This window comes from Brassica napus, chromosome C1, assembly GCF_020379485.1.
Source record: "Brassica napus cultivar Da-Ae chromosome C1, Da-Ae, whole genome shotgun sequence".
NCBI classification, from domain to species: domain Eukaryota; kingdom Viridiplantae; phylum Streptophyta; class Magnoliopsida; order Brassicales; family Brassicaceae; genus Brassica; species Brassica napus.
Window position 1 is genome coordinate 32,862,719 of NC_063444.1, and position 22,106 is coordinate 32,884,824.

General features: G+C 32.4%; 1 protein-coding gene and 2 long non-coding RNA genes across 5 annotated transcripts in view; 2 read left to right on the forward strand and 1 right to left on the reverse strand.

Moving 5' to 3' along the window:
* LOC125579949 (protein NSP-INTERACTING KINASE 3-like) overlaps positions 1–16,432 on the reverse strand; it is a 19,366-nt gene extending 2,934 nt beyond the window's left edge. The window contains exons 1-2 of the mRNA XM_048743861.1: positions 16,159–16,432; positions 15,680–15,695 (exon numbers count right to left, since the gene is read on the reverse strand). Of these exons, the coding sequence (XP_048599818.1) occupies positions 15,680–15,695; positions 16,159–16,432 (290 nt within the window). The remainder of the gene's footprint in view (positions 1–15,679; positions 15,696–16,158) is intronic.
* LOC125580746 lies at positions 2–1,759 on the forward strand. 3 transcript variants are annotated; one of them, XR_007318491.1, is made up of 5 exons: positions 2–39; positions 123–316; positions 409–466; positions 545–1,462; positions 1,546–1,759. It is a non-coding gene; the product is annotated as an uncharacterized LOC125580746 (long non-coding RNA). The 3 variants fall into 3 exon arrangements; XR_007318490.1 differs by having other exon boundaries at positions 8–316; positions 545–712; positions 871–1,462; XR_007318489.1 differs by having other exon boundaries at positions 8–316.
* On the forward strand, positions 10,830–12,857 carry LOC106430386. Its single transcript, XR_001285987.3, has 3 exons — positions 10,830–11,482; positions 11,695–11,882; positions 12,101–12,857. It is a non-coding gene; the product is annotated as an uncharacterized LOC106430386 (long non-coding RNA).
* Positions 16,433–22,106: the final 5,674 nt, after the last annotated feature.

The window sequence follows — 22,106 nt, forward strand, 5'->3', positions numbered from 1 at the left end:
TAAATCATTGCTTTTGCTCTTTACACCTTCTTACAAGATGTATCTTTCACCTCCTTTTGTTTTCCTCCTGTATGATCTATTTCTCGATTCTTATTGTATACCGTAATCTACGATTTTTTCAGTCGAAGATCAAGCTGTATCCATGAGATCTGCTAAGTCCTCCGGAAAGTTTTATGTCGCTGTGTATTTCACCAACATCTCCTCGGGTACAGCGGAATCTGAACTAGGCTTCCGGTTAATCCGTTTCTGGGAGACGATAAGCACAGCTAAAGGTGGTTTGCTTATTGGCTTGGAGCTTCTCCTTACAGGCAAGCAGGTATCAGATTCTTTACTTCTTCTTCTATTGATCCAAATCAATCTAGGTCACCACTTCTTGATTTCTTGATTACTTCTTAATCTTCTTCGCAGAAATGGCTACGCACAACTCGAAATCTACCGCATCAATATTTTTCTCCCGTTCTTAGTGGTTTGTAAATTTGTCGTTTCATCGCTCCAATGTCACAAAGAAACTATTTGAATTTACATTTCTTGCCACTACTCACAGGTTTCGCAGCTGCGGTTTGGACATAGCTGCAACAGTTATCTTCTTTAAAAAAAAACAGCTGTGATCAAGTCAATTTTTCCAGGCATCCAGATGATTATTAAGAAAAAAATTGTTTGAGCTGGAATCTGAAGTTTGTGTCCTGGAAAGCCTCTGGCAGCTGAAACTGGGGTAAAATTCTGTATTCTTTTATCTTTAACTTGGATGGGAGGTATTATTTTGTTGTTCAAAGAGTTGAATCCAAACAGCCTTTAGGAGAAGAAGCAAAAATTTACCTGAGAAAAGTTATACAAGAGCTTTATGTGTAGGTTTTTTTCTTAAATACGTAGGTGAAACTCTGAACACCTTGCTCCTGCAAAAAGTCGCATTTGAATCTGTAAGTTGTGTACGCCTTGGTCCTGTTTAGTCTTTGCATGTTTAAGAAATTCAAACTGGCTTGAAGTTGACTGTTTACAGTCTCTTTAACCGCTGTAGTTAGTGTGAAGGTTTGTTGCTGAGTTTATTGCATAGATCCATTTTCATGTGTGGATTGTTTCAACAAACCATCATTAAGACTCTGTCTTGGCTACCCGCAAATAGATTGAGAATTCACTTACAAACTCAAAGGAACAGCAATGCTCTCTATTCAGAGATCATGTTGAGAGATCCCAGAGCTTTTTACACAGATTTCTATCATGCTCGCTGGAACTGGAAGCACTGCTCTTTTCACTGTGATTTGTAGCTTTGCTTCAAGGCGTGTACCCTTTTGCGCAAACAAGTTCTTCAAGACTGTACTTGGTTTCAGTTTGGTCATACTGCTTTGGGCTGTGGATAGACTCGGGAGGTGATTACTTAGCGCATACTTCTTCCATGGGAAGACATTCTGATGTTTGATTGTGTTCTTGCGATCAATGAGCCTTACTTAATCAGCAGCTCCTGCTGGTAACCCCATCTTAGTTTTTTATAGAACCCCCATAACTATCGGCAAATCTGCAACCATTTCTGATATTTCTGTTGACATGCAGGTTGTGGCTTCTAAGTTGGCAACAAGAACAAGAGTAATCTCAGAGGAAGCAAAAGGCACGACCAAGTACTTTATATTCTTATAAGAAACATCTTTGCTCCTATGTAAACTATATATGTTTCTCCAATGACATGAAGAATATATAAATTGGTTTTTGTTTGTGTGATCAGGAACAAACAAAAATTTTGAATATAAAGCATGTTACAGAAGACTTATTCTTTTTAGTTTGAACTGCACGTGATGGTCAAAAGAAAAAATTAGATGATTTGTAACGTAGAATGAACAACTGATTTTGATTTATTTATTTTATCTAAGTAGAGAAAGAGGAAAAATAGAAAGTAATATTAGTGAAGGAGATAAGGATTAGTGTTAATGTTGAAAATATCTACCCCAGTACCGAAATAATGTTTGTGTTTTTGTGTAGTATTCACGTTTTTAATTAAATTAGAAATTGCATATTATAACAAACTAACATCAATTAACAGTTCAATAAGAAAATAATGCAAATTAAATACTTTTGTTTATCTCACAAAGAGAATATTGTGACGTTACATCATTTTAAAAACCAGGAAAATATACAAAAAAAATAAAAATTTAACAAAATAAATATTTGTTACAGTAATATATTAAAGCAATTCAAATTTTAAATTGAATTGAAAAGTAATTTAAATTGTTAATTGTAGACAAAAACATTCACACTAAAGAGAGCATAAACACAAATGTTTTTAGTTGTTTTTATGAGCAACACATATATTCCATACCAAAAGTTTAACATTCATGCCAAAAACATGTCATCATTAAATTATTACACAATGTTTGATTTTTTCCTGAATAATTTCCTAAGCAAAGGAATTAAAAATTCTTTGTCAACATTAACAAAAGTGGGAACAGAAAGTATATATACACGGATGCAAAATAACATTACCATTAGACTGTTTTACTGCGTTATTAAGAGACTAGGAGACCAGTGGCTCATACATATTTAACACCTACATATACATATACTTTTTCCAAAAAATAATAAAATAACACCTACATATACATATTATGTTATTTAATGTTTTGTACATATTTAAATAAAAAGTGTTACTAACTAATTATTAGAGTCTTATAAGTATAAGATATATGAAGATTAATATACTAGGTGTTATGCCCGCATATGTGTGCATAGTGTTCTTATAAATATTTATATGTTTATAACTATTAAATTAAAAACAACATGATAAATTATTAATTATGTTTTTAAAAAGATAAATCAAAAACTAAAATATATATTTTATAATAAAAATAAATATTTTCAGATAAAAACATAACACATTTAGGAATGATCTTATGTTTTTAAAATGTATTTTATTTTTGAGAATTTTGTTATATTTACTTATAGTCAATTATCTAATATAACATATAAATAAAATATTATTAATATATATTCATTAGTTTTTATCAAAATATATAAATGGTTATTGTTGTGTTAAATTTTAAAAACATTCACATATTAGAATTATTTTAGAAAATCATTAGCATTTAATTATAAATTGTTTTCTATATAACTATAAATTTTATAATAAAATATTATTTTCAGATAACAACATAATATATCTAAGAATTATCTTATGTTTTAAAACGTGTTTTTATTTTTGAAAATTTTATTATATTTATTCATAGTCAATTATCTAATATAATATATAAATATAATATTATTAATAGAAATTCATTTATAATTATTTATATTTTAGATAATTCTTATTATTATTAATTTTATTCACTTATTTAATCAGATAATTTGTTTTTATTTTTGACTAATTTATATAATTTATTTATTAAGGGTATAAACCATTTATTATTAATTTTAATCATTTTTAATCATATAGATTTGAAATTCGTTTTTATTTTTTGATTAATTTAGAGAGTTTATTCATTAAGGATATAAACGATATTAACCGCTCTAATTTTTAATGTTAGAGTTCGATTCCAAAAATTTACTTCGCAAATAATAGTATAGATAATAATTTAAACCAGTTATACAATACTTTAGACATGATCCGTGATTTTCATTCGAAAAGCATATGTCTGCTTTGTTTATATAGATGAGTGTGATGTATTTTAGGGGTAGTGGATTTTGGTTTGGGGTGTTGGTCTTAATCTCTGCTTTAAATTATTTAGCCAAAATATTCTTATAGCTTTTTTTTAAGCAATGAACATCAAATCTAAACAGTTCTAAAAGGTACATATGCTTGATTAATCAAAAACAACATAATTCCAATATGATATCAAATGTTAAAGTATTTGAATGAAAACTTTAACAAATACATCTACTAATAATAACCAATAAATACTAAGTTGTAATATCAATTTATAAATCCATCTCGGTACAATAATTTACTATTTTATCATAATAACATAAATAAAATGCATTAATAAGATTGTCACTTTAAAAACTTAATTTATGCCGGAGAAAGATTGGTAGAAATGGTAAACAATTGTTAAAGGAAAAACATCAAAATACTTTTTAAAAATATGCCAAAAATCTCAAATTACAAACACGCCATTTTAATCATTTAATTTTTAGTCAAACATGATTTTTTGGTTTAGATTTAAAAAGTGAATATTAAAATGTCATACCTAAATTTAAAATTGTATATGTTTTAACAAAACAATTTATCAAATATAAATTACATATGATTTTGGTATATGTAATATTGTATATCAATGATTTGAAGGCTATAACTGAAAAGTCTAAAAATCAATTTAAAATCCTATATTTGTGTTTAGCCTTTTTTATGATTAAATATCTTATATTGGATAGTGTTTTAGACAGACAAATTCAAAGTAAATTCATATATAACTTTAAATATGTACATATGTAATTTAAAACTATTTTGTAAGTGATTTTATTTATAAAGAATCGTGTTCTCTGTAAATGTTTTGTGACAGTTATTAGTTTTATGTTTATGTCTGAATTTTTATACTTTCTTATATTAAGTTATATATTAACTTACTTTCAATTATTTTGAATTTCTGACAGCATTATGTGTTGTAAATATAATTGATTACTTTTTGAGAAATTCCTTGAAATAACTAAGTTGAATACTCTTTTTTTTTTAAATACACTTAATCAAAATATTATAACATTTGGGTTTAGGGTGTAGTGGCTATTGTTTAAGGTTTAGTATTTAGGAGGTAGGTTCAGTTTATAAACTTCTATAAACACTTTTTTTTTAAATTATAAATGCTTTAGGAGTGTTAATTTTATCATTTTCAAAAAATAAATAAACTATTAATGAAAATGATTATCATTTAAAATTATATTCTACAAATGATATCAAATTAGAGATAAAGTTAGAATTTTCATTTATTTTCTAGATTGATCAGTTACAACCGTTTATTTCATTTATTTATTTTTTAAAACATTAACAACTGAGATGATACTACAATACAAGATCGAAACCTAATTTGCTTAGACTCATTAAATTTCACACATATAGAAACTCAAAATTTATGTAATATATTTAATCTTTAAATTTAAAATCAAAACCAATAAAATCTTATATTTTTGTTGACCAACCCATATTCTATATATTGAAAGTCAACCATTTAATCCGTTAGTGAGTTATGAGTTAAAGCCTTTTAATTTTTTTTTAAGTTCAAATTTTTTGGCGCTTTTTCCTGATTTTAATTACTACGTATGATATAAAACATAAAAATGAAAAAACATTACAAATGAGAATATTTTAAAAGCAGTTTTTAAACCTTTGTAGTACGCTAAAAAAACCTTTAAAATCACCATATTCAAATTGAAAATACATAGTTTCCTTTCATTGAAGAAATATAAACTATTATCTGTAGTAAAAACCCATAAGAATTAAAAAAATATATTTATTATTTCAATAATGTTTGTGGGAAAATTTATACAGTCAAAATTATACTATAAATATATATTTTGAATGAATGTTTAAAGAAATAATTTGTAAATTAGTAAAACCCAAGCTTAAATAAACTTTTATCATTTGTTATTCTTTATATTAAATAAATAAATATTTTGAGTCATAAAATTACATACATAATTATGATAGATATTTGATGGCCAATTATGATCTATTTTTTTTTTATAAATTGATAAAGATTCTTCTATGTTACAATGTTGTTTTCAATATAATACTAATTTCACATTTACATAAAAAAGGTGTAATGATTAATTATTAAATAAATATGTTGGATAAACTATTGAGATATAAATAAAATACAATATAAAATATATATATATGATTAATAGATAATCAAATTAAATATAATTATAGTATTTTAAAATATATACTCCGTGCGTAGCGCGGAAAAAGGATCTAGTATATATAAAAAGATAACCTCCTTTTCTACACCAGTTATTCACAATCTTTTTTTCTTTTAAGGTTCCAATTATTCACAATCTTAATACGAGTTTTGATGTACAAAGCATTGTATACAAAATCTTCAGTTTACATTTTCGTTGTACTATATACACACAAATACTTTTCAGCTGCATGGCTAAGGATTGTTGTAGTTGATTTGTGAGTTTTTCCTTTTCATTTATAACTGAAGATTTATTTTTTGAAATCTCGTTATATAACTTAAGATTTCGTAGGGAAAGTATTACTATAAGTTACTTCTTCAGTTTCAAAATGTATATTCAATGATATTTTGTAATCTATTTTAAAATTGTTTGAATAATTTAAAATGTATAATTTAGTGATACATTTTCAACAAAAATAACTTTATTAATAATTTTCGTGGCTTAAAACATTATACATTTTACAACAGAATATTTGGTACGAAGCCTCAGACATACAATGCATATGGTTGACTAAACCTATTATTTGTGGTTTTGAAAAATCATGCTGCTTACAATATCGAATACGTAGACACTGCGCTATACAAATAGTCTGAACACTCCCGCACAGACTAAATGTTGCCGGTAAGTGCGTAGTCACATACAATTAAAAGTAGAACACCAAATTTCCATACAAAAAAGGTACATCACCAAACTTGCTAATTGTATGAAAATAGTGCATTTTCAATGTTCAGATTAGAAAATTGTCCCACAAGTGTTTGGGTATGTGAGCTCACTAACTAATCTTTCTCTTAATTCCTAACTAAACTATATCCCTAAACTGTTTAACTGCCTTCTATCTTCTAATAATTTTTGTAATATGGATGCCTTATGATTCTTTACTGCTAAAACGGGTAACTATATTCATGCCGACATGTGGAATTCTTAATTTCCTTTTATAAAGTCTTGTTTCTTGGTAAAATGATAAGTTTTATTTTATTTTGTTTTTTGTAATGTTTTCAAATGACAAATAAATAAGCACGCTATGAATTATTATTTTTTTTTGAAACTTCTTGTTTGTATGCTATGATTTTTTTCGAACGAGTGATATATTGTGTTTTTGGCACATTATATGTATGTCTTACTAATAGTTTTCAAAGTTTTATCGAGTCTTTTTTAGTCCTTTTGAGTCATTACGGGTCTGGAGTTGCATTGGATGAGAGATAGACCAGATGGAGGGAAAGAAGAGAAAAAGAGTGTGAATTGGAGTCTTTCGCGCAGAACAGTCGACCGGAGCAGCCCGAGTATCTGCTCCAGCGGCAGAGATAAAAAAAAAAGAAGTTTCCAAATATTTCAGGATTTGCCCTAGATTTCCTATTTTTCCCTATAGTCGCATGTGGCTCCTATATATATAGTCTCCTATTTATTACTTTAGACCTACCTTAGTTTTTACGCAAGAAAGACCTGAGGGAGCTTTAATTTTTGGGCGATTGCTACTTGTAAGGGAGAAGACCTCATTTATCTCCTAGAGAAGATTATCATGAACCCTCTGATTTCTATTATCTATTATATGCAGTATTATTCAGAAATCATGTTTTTCTGTTCTTGTGTTATGTCTGAGTAGTCACCGAGTTAGTTTAAGGTTCTAGGGTTTTGGATTCGTAAACTGAAGCATAAATAAGTCATCTTAAAATTGTCTACATTCATATATGTTCTTATTGCTTGCATTGAACCGATCACTTAGTGCATGAATTAGGGTTAATCAATTTAGCTAGCCGTTAATTGATAACTTGATATGATTTGGATGAACTTTGCATCCCTAGTCAGCGAGAGTAGATATTAGGGTGTACTGTGAACATATCAGACTTGATCTCTAAAGCTTGCTAGCGCGTCTTGATCCAAACGAGAGTTTAGGCATCAAGACCGACTTGCAAAGGAATCAATACCACGAGAGTGAGTTGATTCAACCTGAGTGATCCGAGTTTAGATTTGTTATAAATTGAATTTGAATAATTGTTTGGTTTGCGATTTCTATATCTGAAGAAGAAACCCTAGACTAGCGCCTTTAAATCAATTCAAAACAACCTCATCTTGTTACTTGTTATTTACGTTATTGACTTTTTAAAAAAAAAACCACTTGTTTTAGTTTAATTCTGATCCCATAAAGATAAAGTGTGAATTGATCCTCTGAAATTGAATATAAAGATATTACAACTACACTGTTAACTTGACAGTAGACAAAGATCTACTTTTAGTGTATCAACGAGCATCAGAATATAACAGATTGGTTGAGACTTGAGAGTAGAGAGAAAAGAGATAAAGCAACGGATTCGTTTAGGGAAGTCTAATACGCATGGTATAAACTATAAACTACTGTGCATTTGGTAATAAACAAGCGAAAAGACGAAGGCGTATAGTTATATAAAAAAAAAAAGACGAGGCGCATTAGGTCACCAGTTTAATTAATTGAAATATACTTCCAATGGTGAGTATAATTGAGAAATATCCCAAGAATCGAGAAGGCTTAAGGTATATTTTGCATTGGGGAAACTCAAATATTCTCTTTAATAGTAATTTATAATATGTAGAGAATAAAATGCAAGTTTATTTTTATATTTGGGAGAACCTTACTTGGATAGATAAACCAAAGTTTTCACTCCATACAGGATGAAAAAATGCAAATTTGTTTATTATATTTATTTCCATTTGATTTACTCCCATCACGGAAATGACTCTGAACTTGTGATTGTGATAAACTGATCATAATAGAGGTGGAACTCCAAGTTAATTAGTACATAATTCAAAAATTCAGTATGTAACAAACTAGAAAGAGAGTTACTTGCTTAGGCTTTTTGGGGTTCCGAGCCCCATTTAGAATTTTCTTTTGATGAAATATTTAATGTACTAGGGTTGGTCGCATTTGGCGCGGAATATTGTTTTATTGTTTTTAAATATGATTTTCTGATGATGTGATTATGTGGTTAGTATTTATTCGTGAAGAGCATTATTTAATGTTTATTATGTTATGTAGTAGTTTGTAATAAATTAATATATTATGTGTTTGTGTTTTTAATAATGTGTCGTTGTATGTATAATACTACTTGTTAGTGGTGAAATGAGTTTCTGATGTAAAACATATTGAATTTCAATAATTTTGTCTTTAAGCATTTGTTGATTCTAAGATTAACGGCGTCAAAATTGTATTTTAATTTTTCATATTTTTGTACATTACTTTTTAGGTGTTTTTTACATTCTCCTCCATATTTTGACATTGAACCAGACCCGTCCCTCCTTTAAGGTAGGTGCAGCATTGGCTTCAGGCCACAAATATAAAAATGAAATATAGGCCACACTAACCAAAATTGTATGTAGCTTAAATGGTTTAGGAAGATAAGCTGGATTTTCTTGTCCCTAGTTGGAGCAATACCAAAACCCATTTCTTACGCTTTTGTTATTAACAATTTTATTTATAAGGGTCACATATCTAGACAGACTTTAAGCCTCATAAAGTTTTGGGACGGCACTGCATTGAGTCATCATCATCTATGTATTTTGTTTACCTCTCCGGTGTGCAATGCTTCTCACCATCACTAGGAAAAGACTCATTTATGTGCTCTTGTTTTTCCTCATCTTCTTTTTCTGTGAGATTATTTTGTATTTGTTATAGATCAGACATATTAGTTCCATGTTGTGGAGTTATTTTTTACGGCGTTGTATGTTATTTCGGTCAATATTGTTCCTCTTTTTCCTTAGGTTTTGGCTAATGTTAGAAATTACATCTCATTGGGTTGGATCAGAGTTTAGTTGTCATTGATGTTGTTTTCCTCGTAGCTGGTTTGCCGTCATGGTTTTCAAGATCGGGGTTTTAGTGATCTGACTTCTATGCTCTTTTTCATAGCTCGAGGATGGCTCAACGGTTTGTTGATTTCATTTTGTCTCTTTTTATCTCTTTGTTCTCTCGTCTCGTTGCACCTTTTATCGTTGATTACGTCTCTTGTGGCTCTCCCTTTCGCCATATTTGCTACTCCAGGTTTGGATAGTGTTTTTCTCTGTGTATGCTTTTACACTTGGAAGGTTATTTATGGTCTCAAGATTAAGCTTTGGTTTCTCGGTGGTTGGCTTTTATTCTCCCTCACTCAGGTTGTTTATCTTCTTCTCATGCATCCTTTGGTGTAGGTGTGCGGAGTTAGTCTTTTGGAACTTTATTTTCTTGTATTCAAAGTTTTGTGGTTCTTCGCTGGCATGTACGCCTTGTATGTGCTTGTTTATTTTGTGGGGGTGATTCTTATCTCTTAGCTGGTGGTTGTGTTTCCGGTGCTTTAGAGATGTGTCTTTTTGTTTCGTGGTGACTTTGTTCTTCCGATGATTATTTTTTCTCTGACTCACTTTTTTGGTTTTTTGCGCTGGTGCTTGATCTCGATTCTTTGTGTTCCGGGGATTGCTTTATCTCATATTTTATCTTTTTACCTTTTTCTGAAATATGTTTGTTTTAGCCGAGACATTCTATGGTAAGATGAGATAAGTTAGTCTTCTTTGTTGATCTTTTTTCAGCTCCAAACATTTATTGAGTTAGTGTTACTATGATATTTTACTTTTTCTCTATGACTGTGAAAGTTTTATGTTTAGATTATGTATTGCACTCTAATTTTTTCTTATTAGTTTGGTAATTTTATATTTTTAATAGTTAAATAAATATATAATTCATAAATTAAATAATAAAAATAGTTAAAAATAATAAAATAACAAAAATTTATGTTATATTTAGTTGTGAATAAATTAAATATGTAAAATATATTTATATTATTTTATTTATTTCTTTATTCATCTTGAATTTTAGTTAACAATAAAATAGATTATCAAACTTCATACGATGATAGTTAATGCAAAAAAGATTAGATAGTTCACGATTAGAAAATATTTGGTCAAATTGCAATAATCTGAAAGGACCTGAAATGTAAAAAAAAAAAACATAGATGGCACGTGTCGCAAAAACCCCTACCATGTGAGAAGAAGAGAAAAAATCAACGTTATATATATAACTTGTTCAACTTTGAAAAAAAATAACATGTACAAAATGTGTTATCTAATCTATCAATTTAATGTTTTATTTTTTATATACTTACAAATGTTGTCATTTAAGTTTTGGACTTATTCACGTTTAATTAGAAATAAATCTTCTATTATTATAAAGAGTTTTTCTCTACTCTAGTGTTGCCACGTCAGCAAATAAGATAAGGAGAGAGTGACACGTGTCAACTCAGTTCCGTTGCTTTCGTTTCGTTTGGTTGTAGTGGGCCTAACGAGATTGTTCTTTGTTTTATTTTTTGGTTGGTATGTTTATGAGCTTCAATATTTGGGCTTACAAAATCAACACACAAAAGTCGCAACGTTTCCACGATATCCTTCTTCGATGATGGGTTCTTCATATCCTGGAATAGAACAAACTACAATGGAGGTTCTGGAATCTCTGTGTCGATCTCCCTTCCCGTCGTTTCTTCTTCTATACATCTCCCCATTCGTTTCGTAATCAAGTGTTCCATTGCCATTAAAAGCCTTCTTAACTCCTTGGACCCACGCAAACCATGGTTCCTCACTCAGTGCTCCTTAAAGGCGGTGGAAGTCCACCTATAAAAAGGTCAGTCTCGAACCCATGAACATCATCATCACCATCTTACTAATCTGACAAGAGAAACTTCTTTCTCAGTATTATGGCTAACTCAATTTCATTGTAGTTTCATAATACACAGCGGCGTTTAAATTCAGAGTTATCAAAATTCTGTTTTCATTTAGAGATGGTATCAACTAGATATGTTTGTTGATTACGATTTCGGTTTTTTCTGTTTTCAGGCGACACTCATATTCAGGCCTGCTCATGCTAGCCACCGTCAAAGTCCACTGTCTCACCAGCTATGTGATTCGGTTCAATGATTCAACCACTTTGGATGAGATAACCGAGTCACCTAATCAAGTTGAGTGCACTCCGCCATATCAGTTAGATGTAAAGGCTTAATCTTCGACCATATCGTGTTCATCGTGTAAGCATAATCATTCTCATTCTGTAAATTTAGATCTCTTTGCATTGATCAATAACATCATTTAGTAACCCATAAATCTAAAGTTGTCCTCTTTATATAACAAGGGAGAGTTGTGTAGATTTGTAGAATTGTAAAATTCTTTTTGTGTCACTTGAAATAATCTTAGGTTGGCTTTGTATGGTAGCAGAGCTGTAGAGTAATGAAGTATCAATTTGCAGGAACGTTCATTTTCGCCAATGCAACCCAAGTAAAATGGTCTGTGCAAGTGCGTTTATTCCAGCAATATTCATATGGTTCTAGACCCCAGCGTTCGAGCAAAACAGCAAATGATTTCGTTCTAAGGCATGAGGGAGAGAGCAAAACAAGAGGCTGGAACCAGAAAAGCAGAGGAAAAGAAGGACAAGCATGTGTTTAATGTGAAGCTGGAGAAGTTACAGCTGCAAATCACTTGCGGTTTTACCAAAAGTTCTAACGGGTGTTTCGCTGTTTTTTTTTTGGGGCACTTTGGTGATCAATGAATCTCTCAAAAAAAGTTAATTTAAAAATGCTCTGAAACACTGGTGGGAATGCAGGGCTTTACAAAGTTGTTCGGGTTGGTATGAAAAAAACACTTTTAAATTATCGGTTAAAGTAAAATCATGTTAACCATTTTTCTACATAACAATCTAACTAGATAATTTTTTTCTCCGGCCATTAATTTCTAACTCATAAGAATCAATAATTGAATGAATATAACTAAAAATATCAAACAAAGAAAGGCAGAGAAATTTATTACTCTTTAGTCAACAATTCGTTGCCAAAAAAAAGTATAACATAAATACCAAAAAACAACAACAATTGTTAATAATAGCAATTATTATTCACAAAGAGTTCCTCAGAAATTAAAACTTCATTCTCTCCTGTATTAAATACCCCCACAAAACAAAACAAAAAAAATAATGGTATTAGAATATATGGAGTAACATTTATGTGTGGGGTCACATAACTGGATAATACATATATATCAAGATTAAACATGTAATAACCATCAATATCATTTTGTTAATTAACAGAGATTTTGCCTGCTGGCACCGAAAAGAACTGGTAACAATTGCATTATGTCAGATAAAGAGTACATTGAGATGGAGATGAAGTTTGATTATCAGATATTACATAGCTTAACCGGATGATGCCAGTAACAGCCGGAAAATGGTTTTTGTATTACAAAATTAATCTGGATAAAACCTTTAATAGTCCGCTAGACCATTTTGCTAACCGGGATTTGAAATATTGGAACATCCAAATAACCTGGTATTTTTGAAGTAATTCAAATAAGAAATAAATAAATAAATAAGTAAATAAATATATATATGTGTGTGTGTGTGTATTTGCATATATGTTGTTTTAAAAAGCTCAAAGTAAAAACGGTATTTTAAAAATTATATACTAAATCAAGATATTCCAAATCAAACTTGTAATTGCCAACAATAGAATTTATATGCCAATGACCACTCCTTTAAACTTGGGAGGCCAAACATTCAAATTGTCGTCGGATGGTGATGGGTCGATACTTTGAAAGCCTAGAATGACATAAAGTTTATGAAAACTAGAAAAACCACCGACTGTTTTACAAAAAAGAAGAAGAAAAACCGATGACTATATTGTATGACCACCAGTCGTAAAAATAGTGATTTACCTTGACCGAGAGTAGCATGCATTGAACTCAAAATTGGTCAACATGGCAATTGTAAATTAAGATCGAAGAAGCAGCTCAAGAGCATTCTCAGAGTCACCTAAAGAAATGTTCTTCGCTCTATTCAAAGACAACTCTGTCCAAACTTGAAGCCCCCACAAAGCTCACAGTTTTACGATTGAAATAATACCAAGTTATACCAGTTGGACGGTCATAAGTTTACATATTTCTACAAGTTGGATGGTCATAGTTTTACCTAGTTCTACAAGTTATACGGTTATAGTTAAATAAAACTGTACCATTTACTCTTATATACTTATACTAAGTTCTACCATCTTGTTCTTCATAAGAAAACACTAATCTGACAAAATTTCTTTTGATTCAACCAATTTTCTTATTAATTATCAATTTATTTTTTTAATGGATCAACTAAACATAACTCCCAAATAATGCTCAATTAGTTAATTATTAACACTCATATGAAATCGATTTCACATCTACAATTAACAAACACAACATCAATGGTGGATACAACTATAGATTTAAGCTAGAAAAAAATAATACAAAGAATAAATTACCTGAATTTGGAGATTAAAACTCCTTATTCGTATAGAATGGCTTAAATGTGGTGCTATGTTTGAATTGAATCAAGAAAATATTCAAGAAACAATGGTGGTCATCGTCGAGGAGAGAAAATAAGGAGAGAGAATAAGGAGGTTCGAATAGGAAAGAGAAGGAAAAGAAGAAAACATTTTGATTGGCTGAATTAAGTAGATGTATTTTCGATTTTAACCTTTACTAGATTTTGACCGGTGCAACCGCACGGGTATTTATTTTCACATCTATATATATATATATCATTAGCAGTATATATTTTTAAATTTGTATATGACCCTTTAAAACATAACAATTTTATATTTTATATGAAACTTAGTTAATTGTTTCAAACTGTTACATGTATTTTTCATTTTTATTATATTTTTATTTTATTGGATTTGCATTTGATTATTAAACGAATTGATATATGAATGACATGACATATCTGAAGATTATTTTGTATTTAAATTATGTATTATTTTTATTGAATATTTACATATGTATAATTTATATTTAAATTGAAATATAAAATATTATTTAGTAATTTTATTTATATTTATGAAAAATTTAAAATAAATAATTATTTAGTAATTTTATTTATATTTCTGAAAATTTTAAAATAAATAATTATTTAGTATTTTTAAAAATATTTACTTAGTAACTGAATTTATTTTATATTTAGTAATATATTAATAGTCGACGATTTTGGAAACTTTTTTAAAATAATATTCATGTTATTTTATTAAAGTATTAATAAGATCTTGTGTGATTAGGTTCATTATTCATATTCCATTATGATGAATATTAAATTTTGATCTACACTTTCAAAAAGCCTGATTATTTTTATTTTTATTTTATTAAACTTGTTTAAAATTGTTTATAGTTCTATTTCTAATAATTTATAACTCAAATGAGATCATTCATTTTTAACTTGTCTTGTATTGATCAAAGGTTGTTTTAATATGAATATGAATATGAATGAGTTAATATGTTTATTTACCATCTCTATTTATTTGAATGTATTAACTGTAATAACTGTAATCTATTTTCATATTCTGAAATCTGTTTGTTTTTCAAAATATTTTAGATTTTATTGTACCATTTTTTAGATATATAGTAAATAAATAATAACAATAGTGAGGTACATTTTAAACATTGTTAGATCTCAAACAAATATAGATTTCAAGAATATAGATTTTTTTTTATTTGAGTATTATATAAATTTGATTTTGGTAATTATATATGAGCTGATAAAGGAAAATATATTATGAAATTATAAGTAAGATATAACATAATATATGAAAGGCATAACATTTCATGTGTTGGTAAATATATGCGTTTAAAAATTAATGTTATAAATCAAGCTTTAGATTCTTGTAATTAAAGAATTGAACAAAAAGAAATCAAGCTTTAGTTTTCATTAGAAAATTAAACAAAGAAAGAAGTGAAAGCTGGTGCCTTGTTTTACCAAAAAAATACGTTGGTATCTTATTAATCATTTCTTTTAACGAAGAGGAAAGAGTAGAACACAGATTGTAGGTAAATTGTTGTGAAACAATAGATTTAGAGCTGAATGTTTCTGTATTTCATTAATGAATAAGTGTTCCCTTTATATAGGGGATTACAAGATAAGTAAAAAGGAAAGTATCCAAAACCTAAACCAACTAGGATTTAAGAAAGACTACTAATACATAATATGGAAAGATTACAAAGAAATGAAATTCCTAATCAAACAAGGAAAATGAAACATGTGGCCGCCTCTCTCTCTCCTCAGTAGGCCGACTCTCTCTCCTCTCTCTCTCTCCTACGGATGGGCCGGTTTATGATCGGGCCGGTTATGGACATCCATCAATTGATTTATAACACCCCCCTTGGATGCCATAACCATACATGGATTGTAATACGCTTAATGTTGCCTCATTAAAACCTTATCATGAAAAACCAAGTGGGACAAAAACATGATGAAGGAAAAAGAGTACAACATGTACTACTCCCCCTGATGAGAACCTCGGTGGAGGTCTTTCAGCCTACGCATCCCAATCTGATGCGTGAGCTTCCTGAATGTACAGGTCGGAAGTGCCTTAGTAAATAAATCGGCAGAGTTATCACTAGACCGTACTTGGATCACTTTGACCTCTCCGGTCTTTTGCAAATCGTGGGTAAAGAAGAACTTAGGCAAAATATGTTTTGTCCTATCCCCTTTGATATAACCATCTTTGAGCTGAGCTATGCAAGCCGCATTGTCCTCGAAGATAATGGTCGGCTCTTTGCATTCGACCATCCCACAATCTGATCGGATATGTTGGATCATCGATCTCAACCAAACAACCTCGCGGCTGGCCTCATGAATGGCTAGTATTTCCGAATGATTGGATGATGTGGCCACGATGGTCTGTTTCATGGAACGCCATGATATGGCTGTACCTCCATGTATAAAGACCTATCGTGTCTGTGATCGAGCTTGATGTGGATCTGATAAATATCCAGCGTCGGCAAAGCCAACTAAACCATCCTTACTATGGTTAGTATAAAACAGACCCAAGTCTTTCGTTCCTTGTAGGTAACGAAGAACCTGTTTGATCTGGTTCCAGTGCCTTAGGGTCGGACAGGAGCTGAACGTGGACAGTAGATTCACGGCAAAGGCTATATCAGGCCGTGTATGAGTTGCCAAGTACATTAAAGCTCCTATGGCACTGAGATATGGCATTTTAGGACCTAGGACATCCTCATCGTCCATCTTGGGACGGAATGGGTCAGTGTCCGGGCCGAGTGATCTCACGACCATGGGACTGGTCAGAGGATGGCAATCGGCCATGTTAAACCTCTTGAGTACTTTCTCTTTGTATGCCTTCTGATGCACAAGGATACCATCACTTATGTACTCAAGCTGTAATCCCAAACAAAATTTTTTTTTCCCGAGATCTTTCATCTCAAATTCTTTCTTAAGGTATTCAACTGTTTGGGAAATCTCACCAGAGGTTCCAAGGATGTTCAGATCATCAACATACACAGCTATGATCACGAACCCATGATTTTCAAATTTCTTTATGAAAATACATAGACTGATAGGGTCATTTCTATATCCCTCTTTTACTAGGTACTCACTGAGTCTATTGTACCACATCCGTCTAGATTGTTTCAGTCCATAAAGAGGTTTTTCCAACTTAATAAAATGTTGGTCTCGAGAACTCTCTTTGTTTTTCAATTCAATACCCTCTGGGACTTTCATATAAATGTCATTATCCAGTGGACCATAAAGGTATGCGGTTATAACATCCATTAACCGCAAATTCAGACCCTCTCTTACGGCCAGACTTATCAAAAATCTGAAGGTCGTAGCATCCACCACAGGGAAGTATGTCTCCTCATAATCTATTCCAGGTCTCCGTGAGAATTCTTGTGCAACAAGCCGGGCTTTATACCTCATGACTTCACCATTCTCATTTCTCTTCCTCACAAAGACCCATTTGTATCCCACTGGTTTAATATCATGAGGTGTTCGGATTATTGGACCAAACACACCTGTCTTTCTCAGTGATTTTAACTCCACATTTATGGCTTATTTCCACTTAAGCCAATCTGATCTTGGCATGCATGCATACATAGACGTGGGTTCTTGATCCTCATTATCCATAAGTTCAAGTGCTACTTCATAAGCAAATAAATCATCCATGTTGACATGTTTTATGTTCCACTGTTTCCCAGACAAGACATAATTCATTGAGATCTCATTATTATCTGCACCATCAGTACCATAAATCTTGGCGTCCCAAGAATCATTGTTTGGCACATCAGGGCCGGCCACTTTAGTGGCATCAGATCCGGCCATGTCTAAAGCCGGGTTGGTCGCAGCCACATCACGGGCTTGATCAGCCGCGGCCCTGTCTGGTGTCTAATGAACCTCGGTTGCACCTTTCTTTATTTTCCGAGGGTTCTTATCTTTGGAACCTATTGGTCTACCACGTTTCACACGCTGGCTAGACTCTGTAGCAACTTGATTGTGTCCCTCTTGAACATCATATCTTATTGGTGCATTAGCAGCAGGTATGTATGACTTGGTCACACTTTTCGGGTCAGCAAAGGAATCTGGCAATTGATTAGCTAGCTTTTGTAAATGTATAATCTTTTGAACTTCAAGATCACACACTTGAGTTCGAGGATCTTGCCAAGAAATGGATGTTTGATTTCATGAAATTTCTTTTATCATTTTGCTGCTATCTCCCCATAAGGTCGGATGTTCGGATTCATTAAAATGATAATCCGCATATCTGGCCTTAAACAAATCACCCGTAGTTGGCTCAAGATATTATAAAATCGTGGGGGAATTGATGTTAGGAGTTTTCAAGCTCCTAAGACAAATGTTGTAGTATAGTGATTGTCGAACCAGTTCTGAGGGATATCAAAGCACTGAGAATGCAAGTACTCACTTAATCTAAGTGCAACCAATGATTTAAATGGGTTTTAAGCTATGACTAAAACTAGAAAGCAATAACAGAATGATACTTTCTTGACTAAGGGAAAAGAGAACTCATGGGCATAGGGATTAGACCTTGGGTGATCAAGTATCGAACTAAGGATGGCAAATGATCAATCAAACTATCAACCTTAAGCCTAGACACAATTCTAAGCAAGCTCTATGTCTAGATGAATGCTCATTTGCTAACACATCTCAAACATCAAATGTCTTTGGTTGAATAATATGAAAGCAATCATTACTAACAAGTCTATTAGCTATCTTAGCATCTTTAACAACAAATGTCTTTGGCAAAGTATACTAAAAGCCTAGGAGAGTTGTCTCAGGCATTTCATCAAACACCTTTCGGGTGGGAAATGCCTATTGATCAACTTTTGAGTGGCCAACTCAGAAGATGCATTATGAATACTCTACTAGCAAGGAACAAGAAATATTTACACTAAAACATTCTAGAACTAACCTAATCACCCTTGATCTCCCTAACCCATGAATTCAAAAGGTGATTACTCACTAATCTCTATGATTCCTCTTAAACCCATATTGGATTTCAGATTAATCATGTAAAGAAATAGATAAGAAATCAACAAGAACACAAGAACATAACAATCAAAATCCAAGAGATGAACTTCTCAAGAGAGTTTTTGTGTCTTTCTCAATAGATCCAAAAAGATAATCTCCTCCTGGTGGCTTACAGAGTATAAAAACATAGGTTTAGAAAATAAAAACGTGCATAATGAAATGACCAAAAGGCCCTTAAGTAAAATAGAAATCGACCCAACAATAGACGCGGAGCGACCTCGGCATGTCGCTCCGAGAGGTCGCTCTGGCCTTCGGGAGCGACCTCAGTGGATCGCTCTGAGAGGTCGCTCCGGGCTTCGCTTCGTGTCGTCTCGCCATAGAGACGCGAGCGACCTCGGGGTGTCGCTTTGGGAGGTTGCTCCGAGAGGGGTGTGAGATGCGAGCGACCTCGGTGCGTCGCTCTGGGCAAGTCGCTCCAAGGCCGATGGTTGCGAGCGACTTTGGTGCGTCGCTCCAACGGGTCGCTCTGGATCGGGAGCGACCTTGGTAGGTCGCTCTGAGAGGTCGCTCCAGGGTCATCTAAGACTGTTCGGAGTAACGAGAACGCGAGCGACTTCATGGCGTCGCTTTAGGAAGGTCCCTCTGAGAGGTGGGACACAGCGACTTCGTGATGTCGCTCCAGGAGGTCGCTCCCATGCTCTGCTCGTTTAATGATCACCTATTTCACCGCCTTTGAGCTCCAAATGTCCCCAAGAACTCCATGTGGCACTCCAGTACCTAATAGAGACTCATGTATGCAAAATGCAACCTAAACATGTCTATATCCTAATCTCTATGATGAAAATGTTTATGAATGAATGGATAAAACAATGCAAATATGCAAGATATCAACTCCCCCAAACTTGTTCTTTTACTTGTCCACAAGTGAAATTTCTAGAACTCATAGGGAGAGAGGTTTGAAGATGGGAGCTCTTAGCCAAAAGAAACACAACTAGCACTCAATTCAACATCTAATCCAACATGAGCACACTCTCTTATTACACTCTAGCTTCTCTAGGCCTATCTCAACTCCTTTTTGCCCTTATACTCATCATCAAGCATCCACACATTCAAATCAACCAACTCTCACATTCATTAAGCATAAGACATCAAGTGAATTCTTGCAAATGGTCAGTTGGTCCAAGTCATTTGGTTGGGTAAGGGAAGGCTTTTAGTCAAGTGTGTCAAGAGGTTCAAAATATATGATCTTTAGGGTGGTTTACTCTCAAAACAAGTAGCCTTGACATTGCACATAATATATCTAAGAAAGGAACCAACTCATGCATACAATGCTCAATCTCCATTGTTCTACCCTTTTCCCAAACATATAATTACACAATCATTCCCAAATGTCAAACCCAACTCACATCTCTCACCAAAAGATCCTAAGAACTTTAACTCCTTCTCTTTGAAATCTACAAGGGATTTTCCACAACCTCAAAACATTACTTAGCTCCTAACAACTTTGCTAGCCCTTTTTTTCTTTCTTTTTCTTTTCTTTTTATATTTTATTTCTCTTCTTTTTTTTTTTTTTTTTTAGATGGGGGCCAAGACTTTTCATAACTTGAGCTAGAGGTTTTTTTTTTTTTTTACTTATTCCAATAAGACAATTCACTTAAACACAAAGAGTCATTTCTTTTCCTTTTTCATTGCTCCCTAATCATAATCACAACTCTCACTCCCCACCTATAGCTAGACAATAGAGTGCCCAATCTAGCAAGAATGAAGATCAAGCATTGTCGTTCACGATACTCTCAACATTATGCACATGTAAGACTTTCCGAAGAAGGCCTCACTCATCAAACAATGAAAGCTTAAAAGGAGGGAAAGGTTTTGGGAGTGGTCTACCACTAGAGTTTGTCAAAATAAGATTGGCATAAAGGATGTGACAACTCAGGTGTGTATAGCCATGACTCAGTACACAAGGGACCATGAGCAAGAAGCATTAAGTTCATTCAGTTCAAATAGGGTTTGTAGTTGGCTTCAAAGACTGAGTTTTAGCAATCAACAAGTTTCAGGAAGAGTTTTCAAGGCTCGAAACATACAAGTATTTTTGAGAGGTGCAAAAGCTACTCAGGTGCAACGTAGTGTTCTTTACAAGGCGTTTAAAATCATTTCTCCCAATGCAAGTGAATGCAACCTATATGCTCTAGACTCTCCTAAAAATGCAAGTGATGCAATCTATATGATTTGTTTTTTTTTTTTTTTTTTTTTTAATATGCAAATAGGTATGCATTGCATGACTCAATGAACAACATCAAAGCAAACATGATCAAATACTTGGTACCTCCCCCAAACTTAAATGACACAGTCTCTGTGTTGTCAAGTAGAGAGAGATACCCAAAAGAGAAAGCTAATATGCAAAAATGAAATGGTATATACAAGGGAAAGTAGAGAAGTACCTCAAGTGGAAAGTTGAGAAGGAGGATCCTTCTCAATGTAGGGGTCTCCACAAGTGATGGTTCCATAATACTCAACATCCAGTGGAGACTGAATTGGGTAAGAGACAGCTTTGTTGACATTGAGGAGTGTGACCTTCTTGTTGGCGAAATCGATGCAAGCACCCACAGTAGTAAGGAATGGTGTGCCCAGGATCAATGGAACTCTCTTCTCAGTTGCCATCTTCAAGACAGTGAGGTCTATAGGGATGGTGCAAGATCCAATCTTCAAAGGGAAATCCTTGATGAGACCAATAGGGGTAGTAGAAGAAGAATCCCCAAACGTGAGAGAGGAAGTATCTGACTTCATGTGTTCAATATCAAGACTCTTCACCATCTCCATTGAGATCACATTCACACTTGCACCGGAATCAACAAGAGCATCATCAAAGGTGAGCTTACCAAGGGAGCAGGACAAGGTGAACTTCCCTTGGGATTCTAGTTTAGGGAGAGACTTTGGTGTGATGGCTGGATCAAGTTTCAAA